Raw genomic sequence first — 18,986 nt, 5'->3', positions numbered from 1 at the left:
ATAAACACTTGTGGATTACTTGTTGGTTTCAAATTCAGTCACATTTTGATAGGTCACCATATGGTGTGGTTTCTCAATAGAGCAACATAGGAAAGCTTGGATATTCTATACAGATTCACAGCCGCCCTTGGGTATGTTTGGATGTAATTTAATGAAAGCATTTCTTTTTATCCAGCTATTTTGTTGATTGTGGCAGATGTGTTGTTGCTTGCATGCTTCTTTATTAGATAAATATTTACTCTAATGTTCTGGTGCTTAATTTGTGAGGTGCTAAATCATTAGTTACACACTCAAACACTCAAAAGCATCTACTGTTACACACAAACAGAGTTAGACGTTTTGCCTTGTATTGTATCCCATGTCTTTATTCACTTCCAAGGTCCGTGTATTGTTAATGCCACGCAGAGAACATTTATCTGCAATAGATGAAGTACTGAGGTACTGAATTGTGCTGAAATACTTTAACATCAGTTTGGGAAATCACCTACCTAGACTATTGAATAGGTATTCACTTAGGACTGTATGTGTGGCTTGAATAGAGATGTTAACCTTAGAGTGGCGGTCAGAACTGATAGAACTCTTTTTACTGACTTTACTTTAACATAACAGCACGTTATTTGCAAGCACTGATGCTTATAGGTGTTGAGTTGAAGAAATATGAACAAATAAAAATGCAGAATATAATGAGAATTCACATAAACAGATGACTTAAATGGGTTATTACTAGAAGTACTAATGAATTTGTGCGATCAAGCTACCACTGTGTATATGCTTCATAAGCTTAATCAACAAATAAACAGTGAAGTTATATTTATCCAGTTTCAAATGCACACAAGATATAAATTATACCTACTGCTCCATTAAGTTGCAATGCAAAAAGACTTCCATCGCATCTACATACCAGAATGCCAACATTGTCCAAATCAGCTTAACTAACACTGGCATAAGCAAGCCGCACTATAAGTACATTAGATCGGCTTCTGTATAACAGCCTTCATAAAAATCAATCAATGTGCAGAGAAAGACTCAATAAAAGTCGCATTCAGTCAGAAATAACTGGATTTGCTCGCGATTAGTCAGAGACAAACACAACTCCCACCACTTGGATGCAGTAAAGTGCACTTTGAGCTCTGTTCTGCTGACATGCCTCTTGCTATGTCTTTGTACTGTATTACTGACTGCACAGCTCGACCGCTGTGCTCAAAAGCACAATGCATAGTTTGCCACAAGAGGGCACTTGGTCAAGAGCCTTTTGTACATATTCTACAGGTGTGTTAAAGCAGTACCTCAATATAAAAAGCAACATAATGGACTCCTGAGAAAACATTTCGTAATAGTGTCCGTAATGGTAAATCTAATTATAACTATTAATATTCCAGAATTTGGCTTAAGAGAAGGGTTTCATAGACATGTATCTGTCAGATTAGATGTAAAACATCTATAAACTCATACTGCGGTCACTCTACAACTGTGAAAAAGAGCGTCCCCCAGCCATTTTATTTACCTGGTGTCCATAAGGTTCATTAGGTTTACTTGCAACAACTTAGTTATATTTGCTCATTTTTATGTTTTCACATCCATTATCTTGACTGTTGGCAAAATTAATCTCTCTCTGTATGAGTGGAAGAAAAATCCAGCCTATTAAAAGGATATATTGTATTGTGCATTATTATAAATGTATGTATTTATTTAATATTTATTATTTATTTATTTATTCGTGCCCCACCATGGTTACTATAGCCTCATTACTTTTGTAAGGGGCATAGGAATAGGCTGTTTCATTTTGGATAGACATTAATTTACCGTGTAAACCATTATACATGTAAATTACATTACAAAACATTGCATCGTTTTCGAACAAAGGAAGTTAATTGAGACTAACACTTTGACAAATTCAATTCCTCAGAAACAAGCCTACCCTGCTTCAAAATAAGTCAAGTAGTTTATTACTTTCAAATTAAAAGCATGTTATTATCCACATTCTGATTACCTTTTTTGGCATGGTATTTGCAAAAACACTGATTTCAGTATCAGAATTGATACACATTTTGTCGAGTATCAAGTCTCAGAAAAATGTTATTACTGTGCTGTTTTTTTTAAATTACAGACCTCATTATGCTTCTACCTTTTTTATACATTTCTTTGATTTCCCAGTAAAGGGTGTAAAAGCACTGGCAGAGCTAGTTACACTTAAAAAGCATCCAACTCAAATACAATACCTGGAGTATTTCTTTGTGTAAAACAAATGATAAAAAATAAACCAGTCAGCAAGATTACTAATATTAATTTCCGTTTTTTTGTCAATCGAGGATGTAGTTAATAGTCAGATTTAGATAGATATTATTATTATTATTATTAAAAACATGAATAAGTGGTGAATTGTCATGAATACTGCATATTGCATCTTTTAGCTTGCTTACTTCCCATTCCCATACAATGCCCCTTTCTCTTCTCCTTCCTCATGCTATTTCCTCCTTCTCCATCTTCTGTTTGTCAGCTAAGCACCATAGCGAAAGATTCACAGTCCGTCCAGGACTGCCTGCTCAGTAGTGTCAGGGTGTGCTTTGATGTAAGCAGTTCTTTATGGAGGTATTATATTTGATTGATGTGGAAACGTCTGACGGTACACTCTGTTCTCAGATATTTATTTGTGAGTCAATGATGCACACTCAGAAGCTCTGCTGCTGCTAAACAGCCCTCAGCCACTGAGGCAATGATGACTCCTGCTCTATGCTGCAGCTAAAAACTGACATCTGCATTTTCTTTTTCCTTAAATCTCTGCTGGCTCACGTGCTTATCACTTCCTAACTGCTCATCAGTAACGGCCATTTAATCTGAAGAAAATAAACATTCACGCCGTGATCACACAGCCATCAGTTTTGACCAGCCGCAAGTTTATTCTTTTAGGGCTGAGTTGAGAAATCCACGCAATGAAATGACTTGACCACATCTTTTGCCTATTAACATTGTTTTCACCTGGGGATAATTACAATTTGATAGCTATTGTGATAACCTGGTTACGAGAGCAAACATTGTGTGTTGTCTTTAAAACCCTTGTGACCACATCAAAGGAATACACTAAAATGTATGCCCCTACCTTATAATAGCAGAAGAAAACAACTGGAATGTCCACTTGATTATACACAAGATTTGACTAAGATCTTTAAAATATCTTCCTTATTGAGAATGCTTAATCCAACAAAAATCCCCTCCCAAAAATACTTGGCTTGATTCGCTGCTCAATCTTTAGGGTCCTCAGTACACACTTGTTTCCCTGTTGTCTTTAGTTAAACAAGGCACCACAATACAAGGGAGCTGAATGTGTTTTTTATGGCGGGAGGCTACCTGGCTCCAACATCTCTCCTCTACCTCTCCTCACAGACAAAACTTAAAGATTCCAACAGTATCGTAAATAAAACCATTCTAGTCATGACCGAAAGAGGATCCACGCTACAAGCAGCGGAAATGATTTCCTCAAGAGGGTGGCTGGCTTCTCCCATAAGGCTCCGACACCCCAACCTAATGGCCGAACGTTGGACTGACTGCCTCCCCGAGTTGATCAAAAAAGTGTCAAACACCTAAGCAACGGCGACTTGAGTGTACATTCGATGCATGCATGACACTTAATACGTGTTCATAACAGCAGGCGGCGCTCTTCTGTATTGCCGCCCCAAAAATAAAAACCGGCAGCTCATTGGAAAAACATGTCACGTGGGGCTGGCTTCTCCAGGATTTTCTAAAGCAGATCCTCATGGTGGCTCGTTTGGAATACGATGTCATCGTAGACTGCTAAAAAAATAGACCAGCAGATCCCGTTGATCTAGGCAGCGACCACTGAATGCTATTAGAAGCACTTTTCCGGTGAGTGCTGAGCATTGCTGCGCAGCCTCCAACTGAGCTTGACAACGTAGATGTGATGTGAGCAACCTGTCTGAAAAATGTAAGTCTTCTGGGAGCTGTGTCAAGAGAATTTTCAATCATTCCAAATCTTGCAGAGATGGAGAGCGCAGGTATATTTTAGGAGATAACATAGGCCCAGGCTAATTATTGCTAACTGAAATGCTAGTTAGCATTAGAAATTAAACCTACACAGCTAATGTAAGTCAAAACTGTCTGTGTGCTTCCCCTGACAATATGTTGATTTGTCGCCTGTGCGACAGCAAGTCGCTTGGTTATAACGCAATCGTTTTGAAAAATGAAAATGCCAAAATGAATGGCAGTCAATGGAATGGACTTTGTGGATGCTCGCTTACCCCCCTTAGATCTAAAATTTACAAAAATAGTTCACCGAAACGTATTTCTGAAAATATTTTAAGCACGAAATAAGCATTGCAGTTGCATCTTCATTTCAGATCAACAAAGGTCAGTTTTGAAGATTTTTGTTTTTGTCAGATTGACCATTGAGTCCGACTGCCCACCTTCCAATTCAACAGCCCAAATGAAGGCCGACGGCTCCTCCGACTGACAACGGCACGGAACACACCAAACAGACTCAAGTCAGCACCTTTAGAGAAAGGGTGAGAAGCACAGTTATCCGTGAGGAGCTCGGAGTAGAGCCGCTGCTCCTTTGCATCAAAAGGAGGATAGATGGTTCAGGTATCTGTTAAGGATGCCACTTGGCGGCGCCCTAGGGAGGTGTCCCTCGGGACAGCGAAGTTTGGGGTCCCCCTCTGGAGCTGCCTCCCCCGCAACCACACACCGGACAAGTGGACGAAAATGGATGGATTGTAAATAAAACACTCTACCGGCTAAGAGGTCGCCCCGGTTAATAATTTTCTTGTTGAAAGATAGACGAGATGAAGCTATGAAGCAAGAGCCAGCATGCAATTAGCTTAGCTTAGCATAAAGTCTGAAAGCAGAGCCGGACCCCATCCACACACTATACCAGCATCTCTAAATCTCACTAACTCTCACATTACATTTAGTTGTATAAACTGTACAAAAACTGAGAAAGCTGAGGTTTTATGAAGAGTTACGTGCTAAAAGTACTTCTTGGCCAGATGCAGTGACCTTCTGGAGTGTTGTCATCAAAGTAATGTTGCCAGGCAACTAGTCATACCTGAAATAAGTCATTACTGGAAGGATAATTTAATCTTGTTTATGTGTTTTGCATTTTGATGCATTTTGATGTCATCATAATCTCAGTCTTGACTTGTCTTTGTCAAATATATCCTTGAGGAACATTGTTGTCATATTTTGGTCATGACATACAGTATTAATTCCATTGATTACTCCCTGAAATAAATATCTTATTGTGTCAAGTAAAATAAGATAATAAAGAAGTTTGACACATGGTAAATATATCTGCTTAGTTCACATATAGCTCAATTGTAAATATTGTTATCAGGAGGAACACAATACAAAACTAAATACTGGGCAAACAGTTTATTTAAGCATCAGCTATGAGTGCAGGTCGGTCGCTTAATTAAAACATAATCAATAAGGCTGTTAAAATCAAGGTGTAATATTGACAAACTGACAAGATCCCAGCCATAATCGTTGAGGTTAACCAAATGTAAAGGAGGGACCACAGGGATATGACACCTGGTTTATTTACTATACATCTAAAGTGTCCTTATGTAAAGAAATGCACTTCCCCTGGGCTGCTCACTTCATCTGAGATGCAGGGCAGGAATATTCTCCCCTTGGCTGACTTACCGTCAATTACTCACACACACACACACACACACACACACACACACACACACACACACTCACAATCTGACACACATAATGGATGCACATACATACTCGCACAGTGACAAACCCATGCACTCTGCCTCTCCATCTTTATCTCTCCCAAACACACAAACACATAGACGTACACAATCGCCCAACCTCGTCCGTCTGAATTAGGTCTAATAAGAGTTGTCCTTGGAGGTTGAGCCATTTGCACTGACCTTGGCTAACTGTGGTTTGCAGTGAGGGTCAGACAGTATGAATAAGGGACTGTGTAGTACATTTTGTGTGAACAAATCAACCTAAGAACAAAATCATACTCACCGCACACCTAGTTCTCCCCACAGAATAGGCAATCTAATTAGATTTTAGAGTGACTAGCTGCATACATTTTAATCTTAATGAGGTAAAAACTCCTCTTCAAACTGCTACCACCTTATTGCTTCAAGCTGAAGTTGCTAATGCCGCCCATGTGTTTTGTGACAACATGTTGACGTAGACATATTTTCTAATTAATACATTAATTAGCCGCATTAATGAAACTCATTCGCATCACTGGGTGTGTTAAAGATACAGCGGTAACGGCAGAACAGGCAGCTCATGTGTTGACTGCAGTGGGGAGCAGGAGAATGTACCAGCTTATTTAGGCAGAAACTATGGAGAGAGGTGACTGTTTCTGTTTTTATAACAAAAGGCTGATTATGCCCAAACTCTTAACTTCACTGTTTTTTTGCATGCATATACTGAATCCTAAAAGAGTGTTTATAAAACTCCTCTTTAATCTTTCTTACACAATGCTGACATACTATCACCTATTTACACATCCAGCATCCACACAGTACAATTAGCATGCATTTGGAGTCATGTTTCTGTTTTGAATCTAAGTCCAGTATTCTTTTATTATAGCCACTAACGCAGAAAACGGAAGGGAACAAGGAAGAAAATGTGTTCACACTTATAGGGCTTGGAGCTCTAAAAGAAAATCAATGATATGCTGTATACACATACATCATATGGCCTCACAAGGTGAAATAGGGTTGACTTCATTCCAAAAAGAAGAAAATTAAGGAATGGAAAGAATAACTGTCTGTCTACCTGGCTGTATATAGTGCGTATATACTGTGATAGTGTGTATATGTGTACTAAGATGATCACTGAACATTGAAGAGTAGATTAAAAACAGTGATGAATGAGAACAAAACTGAAAGATGAAACAGAACGAGCTGACTTGTATGAGTGTGCCTTGAAAAGTGATTTGAGAGATTAAAGAGACTTCGCTGGTGTGAGCTCCTCTGGCAGGTGTTCAGAAGTTTGACTTTGACAGTAAAGGTCTCTGCTACAAGTGGAGTCGCTGAAACAGCTGCTGCACTGGCTCATGTGTGGATGAAAGGTCTGAAATGTAGCTGGTGGCCAAAGTTGCTTTGAGTCAGAAGATATCAGTAAAATATACTTACAGGAACAATTATTCCACTCAAAACCTGAGTCGGTGAGCCTAAGATGGTGAGCGAGGCAAATTGTCACCCCATTCCCATTTAAATACATTTCTACAAAGGGCACCAAATTCTTAACAATACAGACACAGATACAGTTCCTCTTGAGGATTCACTGTGGCACATGTATGTTTACCTTTAAAACATGATTTATAAAATCATGCAAACAATCGTTAGGCTTTTTTATGGCTTAGGATACTATCCAAAAAAGGTATGTATGAAGGCTCTAGGCCACCCTACACACTATTGTTGTCTGAGTTTAATAAACAAATTTGTATACACTATGTAGTAGGGGGTTCCTGCTCTGTCTCTTTTTCAGTTAAAGGGTCCTTGGTTTAAAAAAAAAAAACGTTGAAGGCCCCTTCTATAAACTATTAAAAATATCTGAAAGAAGACACGCTTTTTGCTAGTTTGGCTGGAAAGGGCAGTTTAAAGATTGAGTTTGGGGATGAAAAAACAATTTTCCATAAATTCCAGTAACACTTGGACAATGTAACTAAAAGGGGTTAAAGATAGGTATATAACTTTAAATAATTGGTATGTACAGAAAATGTTTTGCTTCAGTGTAAAGATAGTGTCTATTTAGAAAAGTGAATTTGCTGAAAACTGCTAAAACGGGCCTAAGAGGGAAAATACGGCTCCTAATAATCTCCACATCTTCCCTTTCGTTCCTCTCTCATGTAACATACTTGCCTCCTTCCTTTATTCTTAGAGTGAGGACCTTTCCTAAGGACTCAGCCTTACTGGGCAGGGACACTGTTCGAGCCCTGATGTACTACGCCCTAAAGGTCTGGAGTGACATCGCCCCACTAAACTTCCATGAGGTGGCCGGCAGTGACGCAGACATTCAAATCGACTTCACTAAGGCCGACCACAATGATGGATATCCCTTTGATGGGCCAGGCGGCACCGTGGCGCATGCATTTTTCCCCGGAGAGAGGTTCACAGCTGGGGATACACACTTTGATGATGATGAGGCCTGGACCTTCAGATCTCCAGGTGAGGAACTGTTAGTGTCAAAGTGTGTATGCATGCATGTGAATATGCATGTTAAATACGGAAAGTTGGTGTGTGTTAGAATCAAAAGAAGGGTAGAAGATGGATGATTGGGGGAGAATGGATATGGACTGGTATTCTAGGAAACACGCAGTTCTTAGAGACTCCCAGAGTACTATAAAATGAGATTGAAACAGTCAGTGTCGAGGAATCGTAAAGAAAAGGAAAAAAGAGCCTGTAAACTGTTTTGAATGTCCATGTTCACTAAATCGTCTACAAACAAAACTGAAACACTGAATGCATCTTGGAGCCAAGTTGTGCTTCTACTCTTTGTTCAGGCACCTAATTCTTTAATTCATATTAACATGTTAGTATGAATATAACATAGAATGGATTCAGACACAGGACTCAGAGAAGTAATTAAAGCAGTGGTTGTTATCACAAGCTTATTAGGAGGCATAGATGGTGTCCTTTTAATTTCCTTCAACTGTCATAGCAAACAATCTACTCTAATACGCCTCTGATAGCTCTGAACTATTTTTTTTAGCAATACTTACTTATGTGGATCCCACTTAATTGTTCAAGTAAGCCATGGGGTTTCCACAAGAATTGAGGGCTTCACATTTGTAAACAGGTGATTGGGGAGAAAGAAAAAGGACAAAAGCAACATGTTTTGAGTGATTATAAAATATTTCCTTTGATTTTTAGCAATAAAAAGCTCCAAGGAATATGTCTCTGCTAGACCTCAAAGTAGCACTATTATCTGTGATGTCAACTAACGGCTCCTCCAATGACAATCGATAAAAAAGTGATTTGGGCACAATGACACAGTGATGAGATTTTCAGGGCTGTGGACACACTCTTTACTTCTGTAAGAAGTAAGAATTAAAGTGCTTGTGTATTTATTGCACATTGCTCTATTGCACTAAGGTTTAGCATTAGAGTTCAGCAGCTCAATGGAGGCTGGAACAAACGATAGCTTCAAGCGGTTTGATTTGCACGTTGGCACACAGTCTTCTTCTGGATGGCAGAGGTTCATATTCACAGATGAGGGGATGTTGAGACTCTGTAATGATTTTCGTTGCTTGTTCCATGACTGCCTGCCCTTACAGGCTCTGTATGGGCTCATATTCCGTCTTCCCTGGTACCTTTTTATAGCTGTTTTGTACATGCTGGCAAGTCAGATTTTTGTTAGGTTGCCAAACCATGCTGTAATTCTGCATCTAATGATGCTGAATAGGATTGCCTGGTAGAACATCAGCATGCTTTGGCTGCTCGCTCCTTACAGCCTCAATAAATCGCCTTTGAAAGTAAAGTCTCTGCTACAGTTTTTTGCACAGGTTCACACCTGTGGTTGCACGGCCACCACTATCAGGATCCGTTCCACAGCTGGTGAAGTTATAACTTATATAGCCCATGCTGAACAGGCACTGATGCTTATGTGTGCAATACCATGATGATCACTTGCCTTTAGACAGATAACAAACTTCTTCATGACGCATGCTCCTCTCATGATTGTGTATAAAACCTCAGGCTGAAAAAGAATAAGCTCCTTGGGTGTTACAGGCTCACTATCCTCTCCTACTCCCCCTAGATGGAGCTTAAAGCTTGTAGCGGGGGTGTAGATGACACTAGCTGCACCAGCTGCTGAGTCTATGATGCAGCCAGGACCTCTGTTCATTTCCATTCTTTTACTTTTGCCCTCTTAAAGCTGGGAACCATATGTTACAGCAACTTAATCCGCTCCAATTAGACCTCACTGCAGGCCGCAGCAGGGGCAGGACATGATGGCATGATGCTGTAGTAGTTAACAGAATCATCTTCACACATAGGGGGTTAATGGGAGCAAGGCGCGGAAGGAGGGAGGGATCAGAGGTGGGTTCTTGTCCTGACCCCAATCTAGTGCTCTATTCAAATTGTTCAACAATGATTTAAACTGAGAGATTAAACAAAGAAAATGATCTGCGCGAAGAATTGTTTCCAGTCATAAATGAAATTGTCAGATGGAAGACAGCCATGGTGTTGTAAATGGCGTAAGACAGCCTTCACTGGGAGTGAGAGTGAACAGGTGCTGGCTGTGAATCATCGTACCTTGTTAGATGTTCCTGCTTTCAAGGTGCCTTCATTCACTCAATGAAAGGTAAAGTGCACATCAAATAAAACACATCAGACTTTTTATTTGTAAATCATGCATCTGCCTCTTCCCATTTGGCTGCAGTCTGTAATAGCACTTAAGCCCTCTGTTTCTTATGGCTAATCCATGCTAATAAAAAACAACATTGCCAATGTAAACTGCTGGCTTTGATTTTGTAACATTATATTAATACATAATTAGGCTTTATGTGATTTTAGATAAAGCTACCGTACCAGGGACAACATTATTTGTACCCCACAAAAACAAGATATTGATCCCTCCTTTCCTTTTGCCCTTGCAATATTTGTTATAGTCTTTCCTTTAAGACAGTCTACTCAAACACATTTAGCAATTCAAGACTTACCTCAAGGCCAAGATTCTTGCTAATTACACAATTTAAAATATTCTCTTTCTTTCTAATAAACTAGAAAGGATAATAGCTACCCAATAAACTCTAAACCAACGTAAATGTTGTGCACTTGAGGGCAGTGCAGAACTAACCTGTAAACACAAGATTGACATCATGATGATCATGATGTTAGGAAAGTTGATATGGCGAACCTGTTAGGAAACAGTTGTGTACTTACACATCCTGAAAACACAGAGCAGCGTTATCATTCCTTCAAAGTCACATTTTACGCTCCCGGATGAATGCAAATCCAAAATGTACTGTCCTTTGTAGATACATCTTTTAGATAAATTTTCCACTAAGATAGTTTTCTAAATTTGTCAGTGTGCTGGGCGGGTAGCACACAGTGGATTTTTAGAACTTGTTTGCTGAAAACAGTTGCCCGCTCCAGCTAAAAACCAGAATGAAGTGAGCATTGGAAGTGTTACAAAACGGTAAAGTTGTGGCCCGTAAAAAACCAAAACTATGTAAATGGGTGATGTGATACACCTTCCTACTAACTGTAACAATACAGAAGGAAGGAAATACAGTCAACACCTGTGTTAGACCTTGAGGATACACTCTATGTGGTTTCATTCAGAATCACTCAATTATTATTAAGTTAATATGAAAATATTGATTATAGCAGTTTCAAAGACATGTTAAAATTGTTATTTCATATTGAGACAGTTTTGGTGAATTTTGCGTACTTTTATAATACTAGACAATGAAAAACAGGTGATTGATACTAGATCCTAAAAAAAAAAGAGTCTGGTTCAGGAAAAGCAACAGGTTGCATCCTCTCGTCTTCCTCAGTGTTTACCCATCGATGGTTTTGAGCCAGATGCGCGTGCATGTTGATTGTTGCTCATTGTTGCAAACTAAAATGTATTAATTCAGTCTGGACCCTTGATGTGGCAGTCCCACATCTCCTGTTTTGTATAGCTGCCATCCAGTCGGTTCAGTAGCTTGGAGGATTGTTGCTCTAGAGCTGCCAACTTGCCTAATTTGAAACACTAAGTATTCACAAAAGAAGTCGATGAAGACTTACATTCCTCTCAATTAATTTTTGACATGACATAATAGCTTTTTTCCTGGGAAGGCCAAAATCACAGAAAGAGGAAGTGTCTCCAAACTCATAGGCTTCAAACCAGCTGAAAAGTCAATAACAGAGTCTGACCAAAGCATTGTGATGTGGGATATTATAAGCCAATTATCTGCCTATTTCCCTAAGTAACAACTTAGCAGTATAGACATGCCAAAATACAGCATTGAAAACATTCTGTACATTGTATTGCATATTTGGAAGAATGTTGATTACAGCAAACCAAGCCATGGTATAATAATAGCTATGTAGTGGGAACAACACAGTTCTAATGAGTTACAATAGCAGAAAACTGCTACAATTAATCCTATTTAATTATTTGGCTGCTCTAAATTGTTTATGCTAATATGTGTTATGAGTGAACACATATTGTTGTGTTAAATACAGTCTTCCATTACATGATTGAGATCATTTGGAAGCAAGGCTGCCATTACACAGTTTGGCCACCAGAGAGCACTGAGAGGTTCATTTAACATAAAAGTATTACATTACTTATTACATATTGTGGGCAACGTTCTCTGATTTCCAAATCGAAGTTACTGTAACACCTAACATAAATAAGAGTTCAAGACTCGTGCTTTAATTGTAGTTTCCCTTCTCGGGGCCTAGATTGAGTTCAATAAACATTTATAAAACTGTGATTAATATTTAAAATTGCAGAAGTGTAATTTTCATTTAGTCTGGGCACCTTTTTCATATATTTCCAGGATTGAAGTCTAATCCCCCCCCAGAATTATTAATATCATGATCAGCCTGCCATATGAGTTTTAGCGATTTAAGGGTTAGAGGAAGTAAGGCTTAAGGCTGTACTCGAGCATGGATTACAAATAAGCCTTTACTGTACTTTCCAATGATCTAGAATATAGTATGGGTAATGGCATCCTCACTTTCAGGGTAAAAAAGTTGGAAGGAAATATGTGGGTCAACTGGGGCTGCAGATATTACTAGAATTGATTTTTAGGGAGCTTGTGAAATAATTTCAGTCTCACAAAAAAAGATCAACCGCTACAGCAATTCTTCTGCTTGAGCAACTCTTCCATTGGAAATGATACCGCTTAATGTTTATCCTCGGCCAGTTGCACTATGTTAGACTTAGAACCGATGTTCTTTATCGATGACTGTCGGTTGAAACTGCCATCTCTCATCTCATGTCACTGCAAAATGGAGAGTGACTGTGTTTGCATGCAACTTTCCTCATATTAAGCTTTGTCTAAACATTTAAATGCTGAAAGACCAACTTATTTTCAGAACTGTGATTTAAACTGCACAGGGGGGGGTTCTGCAATTGCTGTATGATCATCCTTTGTTAATTTCACAAACATGAAAAAATGACATAAAGAGTCAATTCTCCCATCGTCTTTAGCATGTTTCTTCCCCTGCTTTGAACATCTAAAAAGGTATTATATACCTCAAATGTCCTGATAAAAATATTGACTCTTGAGAGGCACTAGGTAATGCAAGGCACAGTGATTCACATCAAATGAAAAGAATAGCCCTTGGCTAGTTGTGCTCTTGCATCTTTCCATCTACCATATGGTATACTGTCCTTATTAAACTTTTAAAGTTTAAATGCTGCAGGCTGTTTGTAGCATTGTGGAAATATCATGCTCTGTCCAAGGTAGAGGTACCCCATTGTCTTTACTGTGCGTCAAAGTAATACCATTTTTAAAACAATATCGTACAACGGTTTTAGTTGGATATATGTTACTGATTATGCAGTAATATCAATCTGCTTCTGTGTGTTTACTCTGCCTTCTCTCTCTTTCCTGCTCTCTGTCTTTCTACTACGGATGTCTAACTCAATGAGTCCCACTCATCCACCCAGATCTCTCTGCTCTGACTTTGTCCACAGGCATTAGGATTTCTTTCTGTCAACCTCAGATGGACTGTAAATACGATGACATGGTACCTACTTTGTTCTGAGTCCCTGTTCTCTCCCCCTCAATCCCTCCTTTTATCCACCTTTCCTCTCTGTGCCATGTGCTCCTTTAGATTAGAATTGGCATTTGGCTTTGGAATACCCCAGGTGTTGTAAACACAAGTGCATGTCTCCAATTGTCCTTTGTCTTTTGACAGAGCACAGCACTGAGGTGTTCCCATGCTGAGGCCAACATAAGGTTAACAGAATGCAGACTTCAGCCTAGCCACCAAGGAATTCTAAGCTAGCTTGGCTCGACACGCTAGCACTCACATTTTTGCAAATCTAAATCTCTAAACCCCAGGTTTTGTCTTGCTTAGCAGAGCCAGACAAGGAGTTTTTGGAGGCTTTGCCTTTTCTTTTTTAGTTGAACATCGAGGGAAATGTGCTTTAATAGCCTGCAGCGTCTTTAGGTGTCTTTCCGCACTCAGGTTTTGATTGGCAGGCCAGGAGCTCAGGCAGTATTACCATAGTTATCTCACTACACCACATGCCTAACAGCACTCACAGCCACCAGAGCTGTCTGTCATGCCTCTTAACTTGCAACCTATGGAGTTCACTCATAAAAAGAGATAAACATGCAAACAGGGCTGTGTTGGTTCGACAAAAGTCACAAACTCTAAGCCGGAAGGTGATCTCTGTAAAAGCTGAAGCTGAGATTATAGCGGTTAAAATAAAAATAACTGACGATTTATAGTCATAGTCACGGGTAACAATAATGCCTGTTTTGTGACACTTTTATTATGAATCTCTCATTATGTCCTATAAAAAATATTTGCATCTCTTGATTCTCTGTCTGTTGTTTCCTGTCACTGCCTGAGAAGGCTGCTGATTTATTTTGAAACCTTGAGAGCAAGGAAAGAGAAGCGGTGCCTAAAATTTTGAGTGTTTTCTTGTTAAGTCATTTACTACTATGCTGGACAACAATGATTGTAGGGAAGTAAAATAAGCTGTGTGCAGCAATCTGTAGCTGTTTCTTCAATTGAATTGACTGCTCACCTAAATAACTCCAGTTTAGAAGAACATGTTTTTGGAACAAATTGCCTAATGCGGCATAGAATAACTTTTACATCTAACAATAAAGCAAGGAATCTCTGTCATTTGCATACTTTGGGAACTGTTGATCAGCTCTAATGCACACGGGTGTATGTCTTGTCAGGTGTATTGCTGGGGACCCAAAGACATGCAATGTCAAATGTGGTGCAATTTGGCAGAATCTATCTAAATAAGCCACGCCCATTTGCTTCTTTGGGAATGTGTCCAAGTCTTTTTCCTACAGATTTAATTTGGTCCTGAAAATCTCTAACTAAAACAAAAAAGTTCATTTTTCAGTTTTTTGCTTTCCATACAGTTTTTCTACAAGGCAGTGTTGAGTGTGAGGTCGATAAAATGCATTGCACTAGTGTAGCTGAATAGGTTAAAACAACTCAAACAACACAAACAATATTAAATAAAGTTACTTTAAACCCGTAATCAAAGGCATCCAATCACTTTTTTGACAGTTTGAACATTTTAGCGAGTAAGGAGTTCAATATTTCGATATTAGATAAAAAACAAATTGTAAAAAAAATAAAAAAAGCCTGGTGATGATTTAAATGTGTCGTCTCTCTCTCTCTCTCTCTCTCTCTCTCTCTCTCTCTCTCTCTCTCTCTCTCTCTCTCTCTCTCTCTCCCCTGTCTCTTTCAGACTCTCATGGGATGGATCTGTTTGCAGTTGCAGTCCATGAGTTTGGTCACGCCATCGGCCTGGTGCACACCTCAGCCATAGAGTCCATCATGAGACCATACTACCAGGGACCGGTAGGAGACCCTCTGAAATACGACCTACCTTATGAAGACAAGGTCCGCGTCTGGCAGCTCTATGGTACAGTAGCTCTACATCCTTTTGCTTGTCTGTCTGTCTGTCTGTCTGTGTCTGTGTCTGTGTCTGTGTGTGTGTGTGTGTGTGTGTGTGTGTGTGTGTGTGTGTGTGTGTGTGTGCGCGCGCGCGCACACAATTGCTATGTAGAGCAAGGTTATTGATTAATGAAAGCACGGATTGAGTTAATTGGACCTCTTTATGCCATATGACCTTATCACACCACTGACTGATATAGAGAGCAGCAGTGTGCGGGGGAAGAGACTAATGATCATGAAGACTAGAATGAAATGCAGGAAAGATTGCTGAAGGCCAGGACTGTGAAGGAGGGAGATAAATTAACACAGATACTAAGTCTAAACTACTGTAGATTTTATGTCATACCGTGGTGCAATGAAATTAATGCATTATAAAAAAGAGGAGGAACTGAGCCAACAAATCAAAATCAGCAGACTGTCTATAAGTTAGTTTTTGGATTAGCAGGTGAATTGTTTGAAGAGCTATCCCATTTCCTCTATAGGTGTTAGAGACTCAGTGTCCCACACAATCCGACCAGGCAACCCCTCCCAGACGGCTGAACCTCCTGTCCTGCTGGACCTTCCTGAAAACAGATCCACTCTCCTGTAAGTAGAAGATCTGTTGGCCTATTAATGCCACACAATGAACTCAACTATTCTGGTTGTCAATCATCCATCCTATTTATCCATCCATTACCGAGAGACATAATGTAAAAGTCAAAACTGTCAGAAGTAGTGTGTGTATATATATATACATATATATAGCTCAGTGGTTAATGCCACTGACTTCGGTACAGGTTTGATTCCCGGTCAGGGCGGGGGTATCCAAGTGGACCCTTAGGCCAGGTCCTTAATGCTACTGGCCTACCAAAGGCATGAGTGAAACCGCAAATACAAGAGTACCAGCTCGGACGTTGCCCGGGTTAACAAGGTCCGGGTCAGTTGCTGGGGAACCAGGGCAACCTGATGAGAAAAGGGGTTACTGGAACAAGACTTAACTACTACAGGAATGGAGAGATATTTCCTTTTTTATAGAGATCTGTAGATTGAATTAATACTTTATGTTATCACTATTATTGGGGTCATTGGAAAATGTAAAACAAGGTCCAATTGACAACTTGATGTGAAGGTGGCAATCATCAGCTAAGGACCATTAATATCAACTGCAATCTGTTCAGTAGTTTTAAGAAATCTCACTTTGACAGACCAACAGACCCACGGTATATGCCCAGCAGTGCAGCCTGTCAGTGAGACTGCACAGCACATGTTGCACATGCTGTTAATTATTAACAAGCATAAACGGAGGCTGGTTGCTCTGTAAGTGAGTTAACTAGTCTCTCGAATTAATAGGATCAAGAGAGGGCAGCTCTTTTTGGAAGCTATCAAACTGTGTTTTAAACTACACTGACAACTACACCCAATGCAACTACAACGTCCATGCATTGCATACACACACAAAGTAGAGTCCAACCGATACAAATATTTAAAAATCCAATATTCTGATATATCGGTCGATATACAGTATATGTATATATATATAATAATTAGATTTATTTAACAGAACAAAGGAACATATAAATATATTAAAGTTCTCAGATATAAAAATACAAACTTAAGATATGAAAGTTAAAGTCTTTTGAACAAAAACACAATAACAAAAAAAAAAATTTATGATGCCAACAGGGACGTTATAGATTGCTCTCTGATGGACAAACTATGCAACTCCAAAACTTAAACCATGGTTGACCGTCCGTTTTTATTACATGAATCATGAATGAACATTTTAATTTTAATTTTAATTTTTCAATCGGCCCTTATAACTGTCGATACCAAAAGTTTTGGAAATGCAAAGACCATACAGCAGTTCTAAACAAAACAGGCATACAGTATGCCTCTTTCTCTCACTGGTGCTGGCCTTCCACTGCCCTCATTACTCATTTTGCAGCACCTCCATCTGGTCGGGATGCTTAGAAAAGCTGGATTAAGCTCGACAAGGGTCACAATTGCTGACCACTAGGCAGCGATTTCGTGTGAATAGACCTCTGAATGGAGATCTTTGTTGATAATGTGAGGGCTGGCAGCCTCCCACTCACAGTGGCAGCCCTGTGATCCTAATGGCTTCATCTTTGGCAGGCCGGTCACGTCACTGTTTTAAATCACTTATTAGCCCAGAGGATAAATGAACTGGGGGACCCCATCGTGTCAGCGTGATAGCATTTCACATAATGTTTAGCCTATTTATTCGAAGGAAATGCGTGCACATTCTTGCACACAGTCAAACTCTCTCAGTAGGTGGGTGCAATTATCCCACAATTGTTTTTTTATACAAATGGTTTAATTGGTTTGGGTGTTTTTATTTGAACTGCATACCTTACAATAAGTGAGGTTGTTTTATGTAAAGAGTATGTAGGTACGCATGTAGCCGCAAGCACTCTATTTTCAGAATATCAATTTAAATGTAATTTCTTCCTTTTCTTTCCGAACAAACAAAACTTTTCTCTCTCCAACTTTCCTCTCTCAGGCTGACACAAGATGCCCCAGACAGATGCACCAGTCACTTTGACGCCGTCGCCCAAATACGAGGGGAGGCCTTCTTTTTCAAAGGTATTCAGGCCTAAATGGAGAAAGTGAACAAGAGAGACTGACATACAGATAGATAAGTAGAGAGGGGCTGTGAGAGAGAAAAAGGGGTTGAATGGAGAGGAGATAAAGTGAAAGAGTAAGAGATGTGCTGGGCAGAGTGGTGGCTCCAGAGATCAATAGAATGCCAAGTCATGTGTGGCTCCCAGGGCTCGTATCACAGGCTTATACCCCATCACATATTCCGCTGTCTAAACAAAATGGTCCTTTAGGACCCGGACTGTTGCTGCATACTTGTTATCTCCTCAGCTTGAAATTGATCTTTTTTGGCTTATTGGCCAGCGGGGTAGGAGAGCTTTTGTTAGCCCAAACATGTTAAATATAGTCATATTGAAAAATAATTTCTTAAAACATAACAGTACATGATGTTTATTGGCTATTGTTTCTCCCCTCCTGCTACTTAGTTACACCCCTCCTTCTAAGCACAAGCCTAAAAGGTAACACAATTATAATTTAAAGCATTTAAATAGACATTTGAATTGACTTTAATGGTAATTGTTGGACCTTTAGTTCAGCTATTAGCCCTATGGATGTGAAGGACGGGTAGGACCTGCAATACACAGCACACTGTGTTGGACTGAACACAGCATTACTTTTCACAGACTCCTATAGGATATTGTAAAGACATTCTAATCTCTAACCTGTTCCTGTCTGTCAAAGGGAAGTACTTTTGGCGACTAACTCGAGAGAAGCACCTGGTGTCTCTGCGTCCCGCTCAGATCCATCGCTTCTGGAGGGGCCTCCCACCCAATCTGGACAGTG

General features: G+C 39.6%; 1 protein-coding gene across 1 annotated transcript in view; it reads left to right on the top strand.

Annotated features, from left to right (window-relative positions):
• The window catches only part of mmp17a (matrix metallopeptidase 17a), a 75,997-nt gene that overhangs the window by 49,104 nt on the left and 7,907 nt on the right, over positions 1–18,986 (top strand). Inside the window, exons 4-8 of the mRNA XM_034896992.1 lie at positions 7,882–8,168; positions 15,397–15,573; positions 16,088–16,190; positions 18,106–18,188; positions 18,885–18,983. Coding sequence (XP_034752883.1) covers positions 7,882–8,168; positions 15,397–15,573; positions 16,088–16,190; positions 18,106–18,188; positions 18,885–18,983 — 749 coding nt within the window. The remainder of the gene's footprint in view (positions 1–7,881; positions 8,169–15,396; positions 15,574–16,087; positions 16,191–18,105; positions 18,189–18,884; positions 18,984–18,986) is intronic.

This window comes from Etheostoma cragini, chromosome 16 (genome assembly GCF_013103735.1).
Source record: "Etheostoma cragini isolate CJK2018 chromosome 16, CSU_Ecrag_1.0, whole genome shotgun sequence".
NCBI classification, from domain to species: Eukaryota; Metazoa; Chordata; class Actinopteri; order Perciformes; family Percidae; genus Etheostoma; species Etheostoma cragini.
This window is presented reverse-complemented; position numbering and strand designations above follow the sequence as displayed.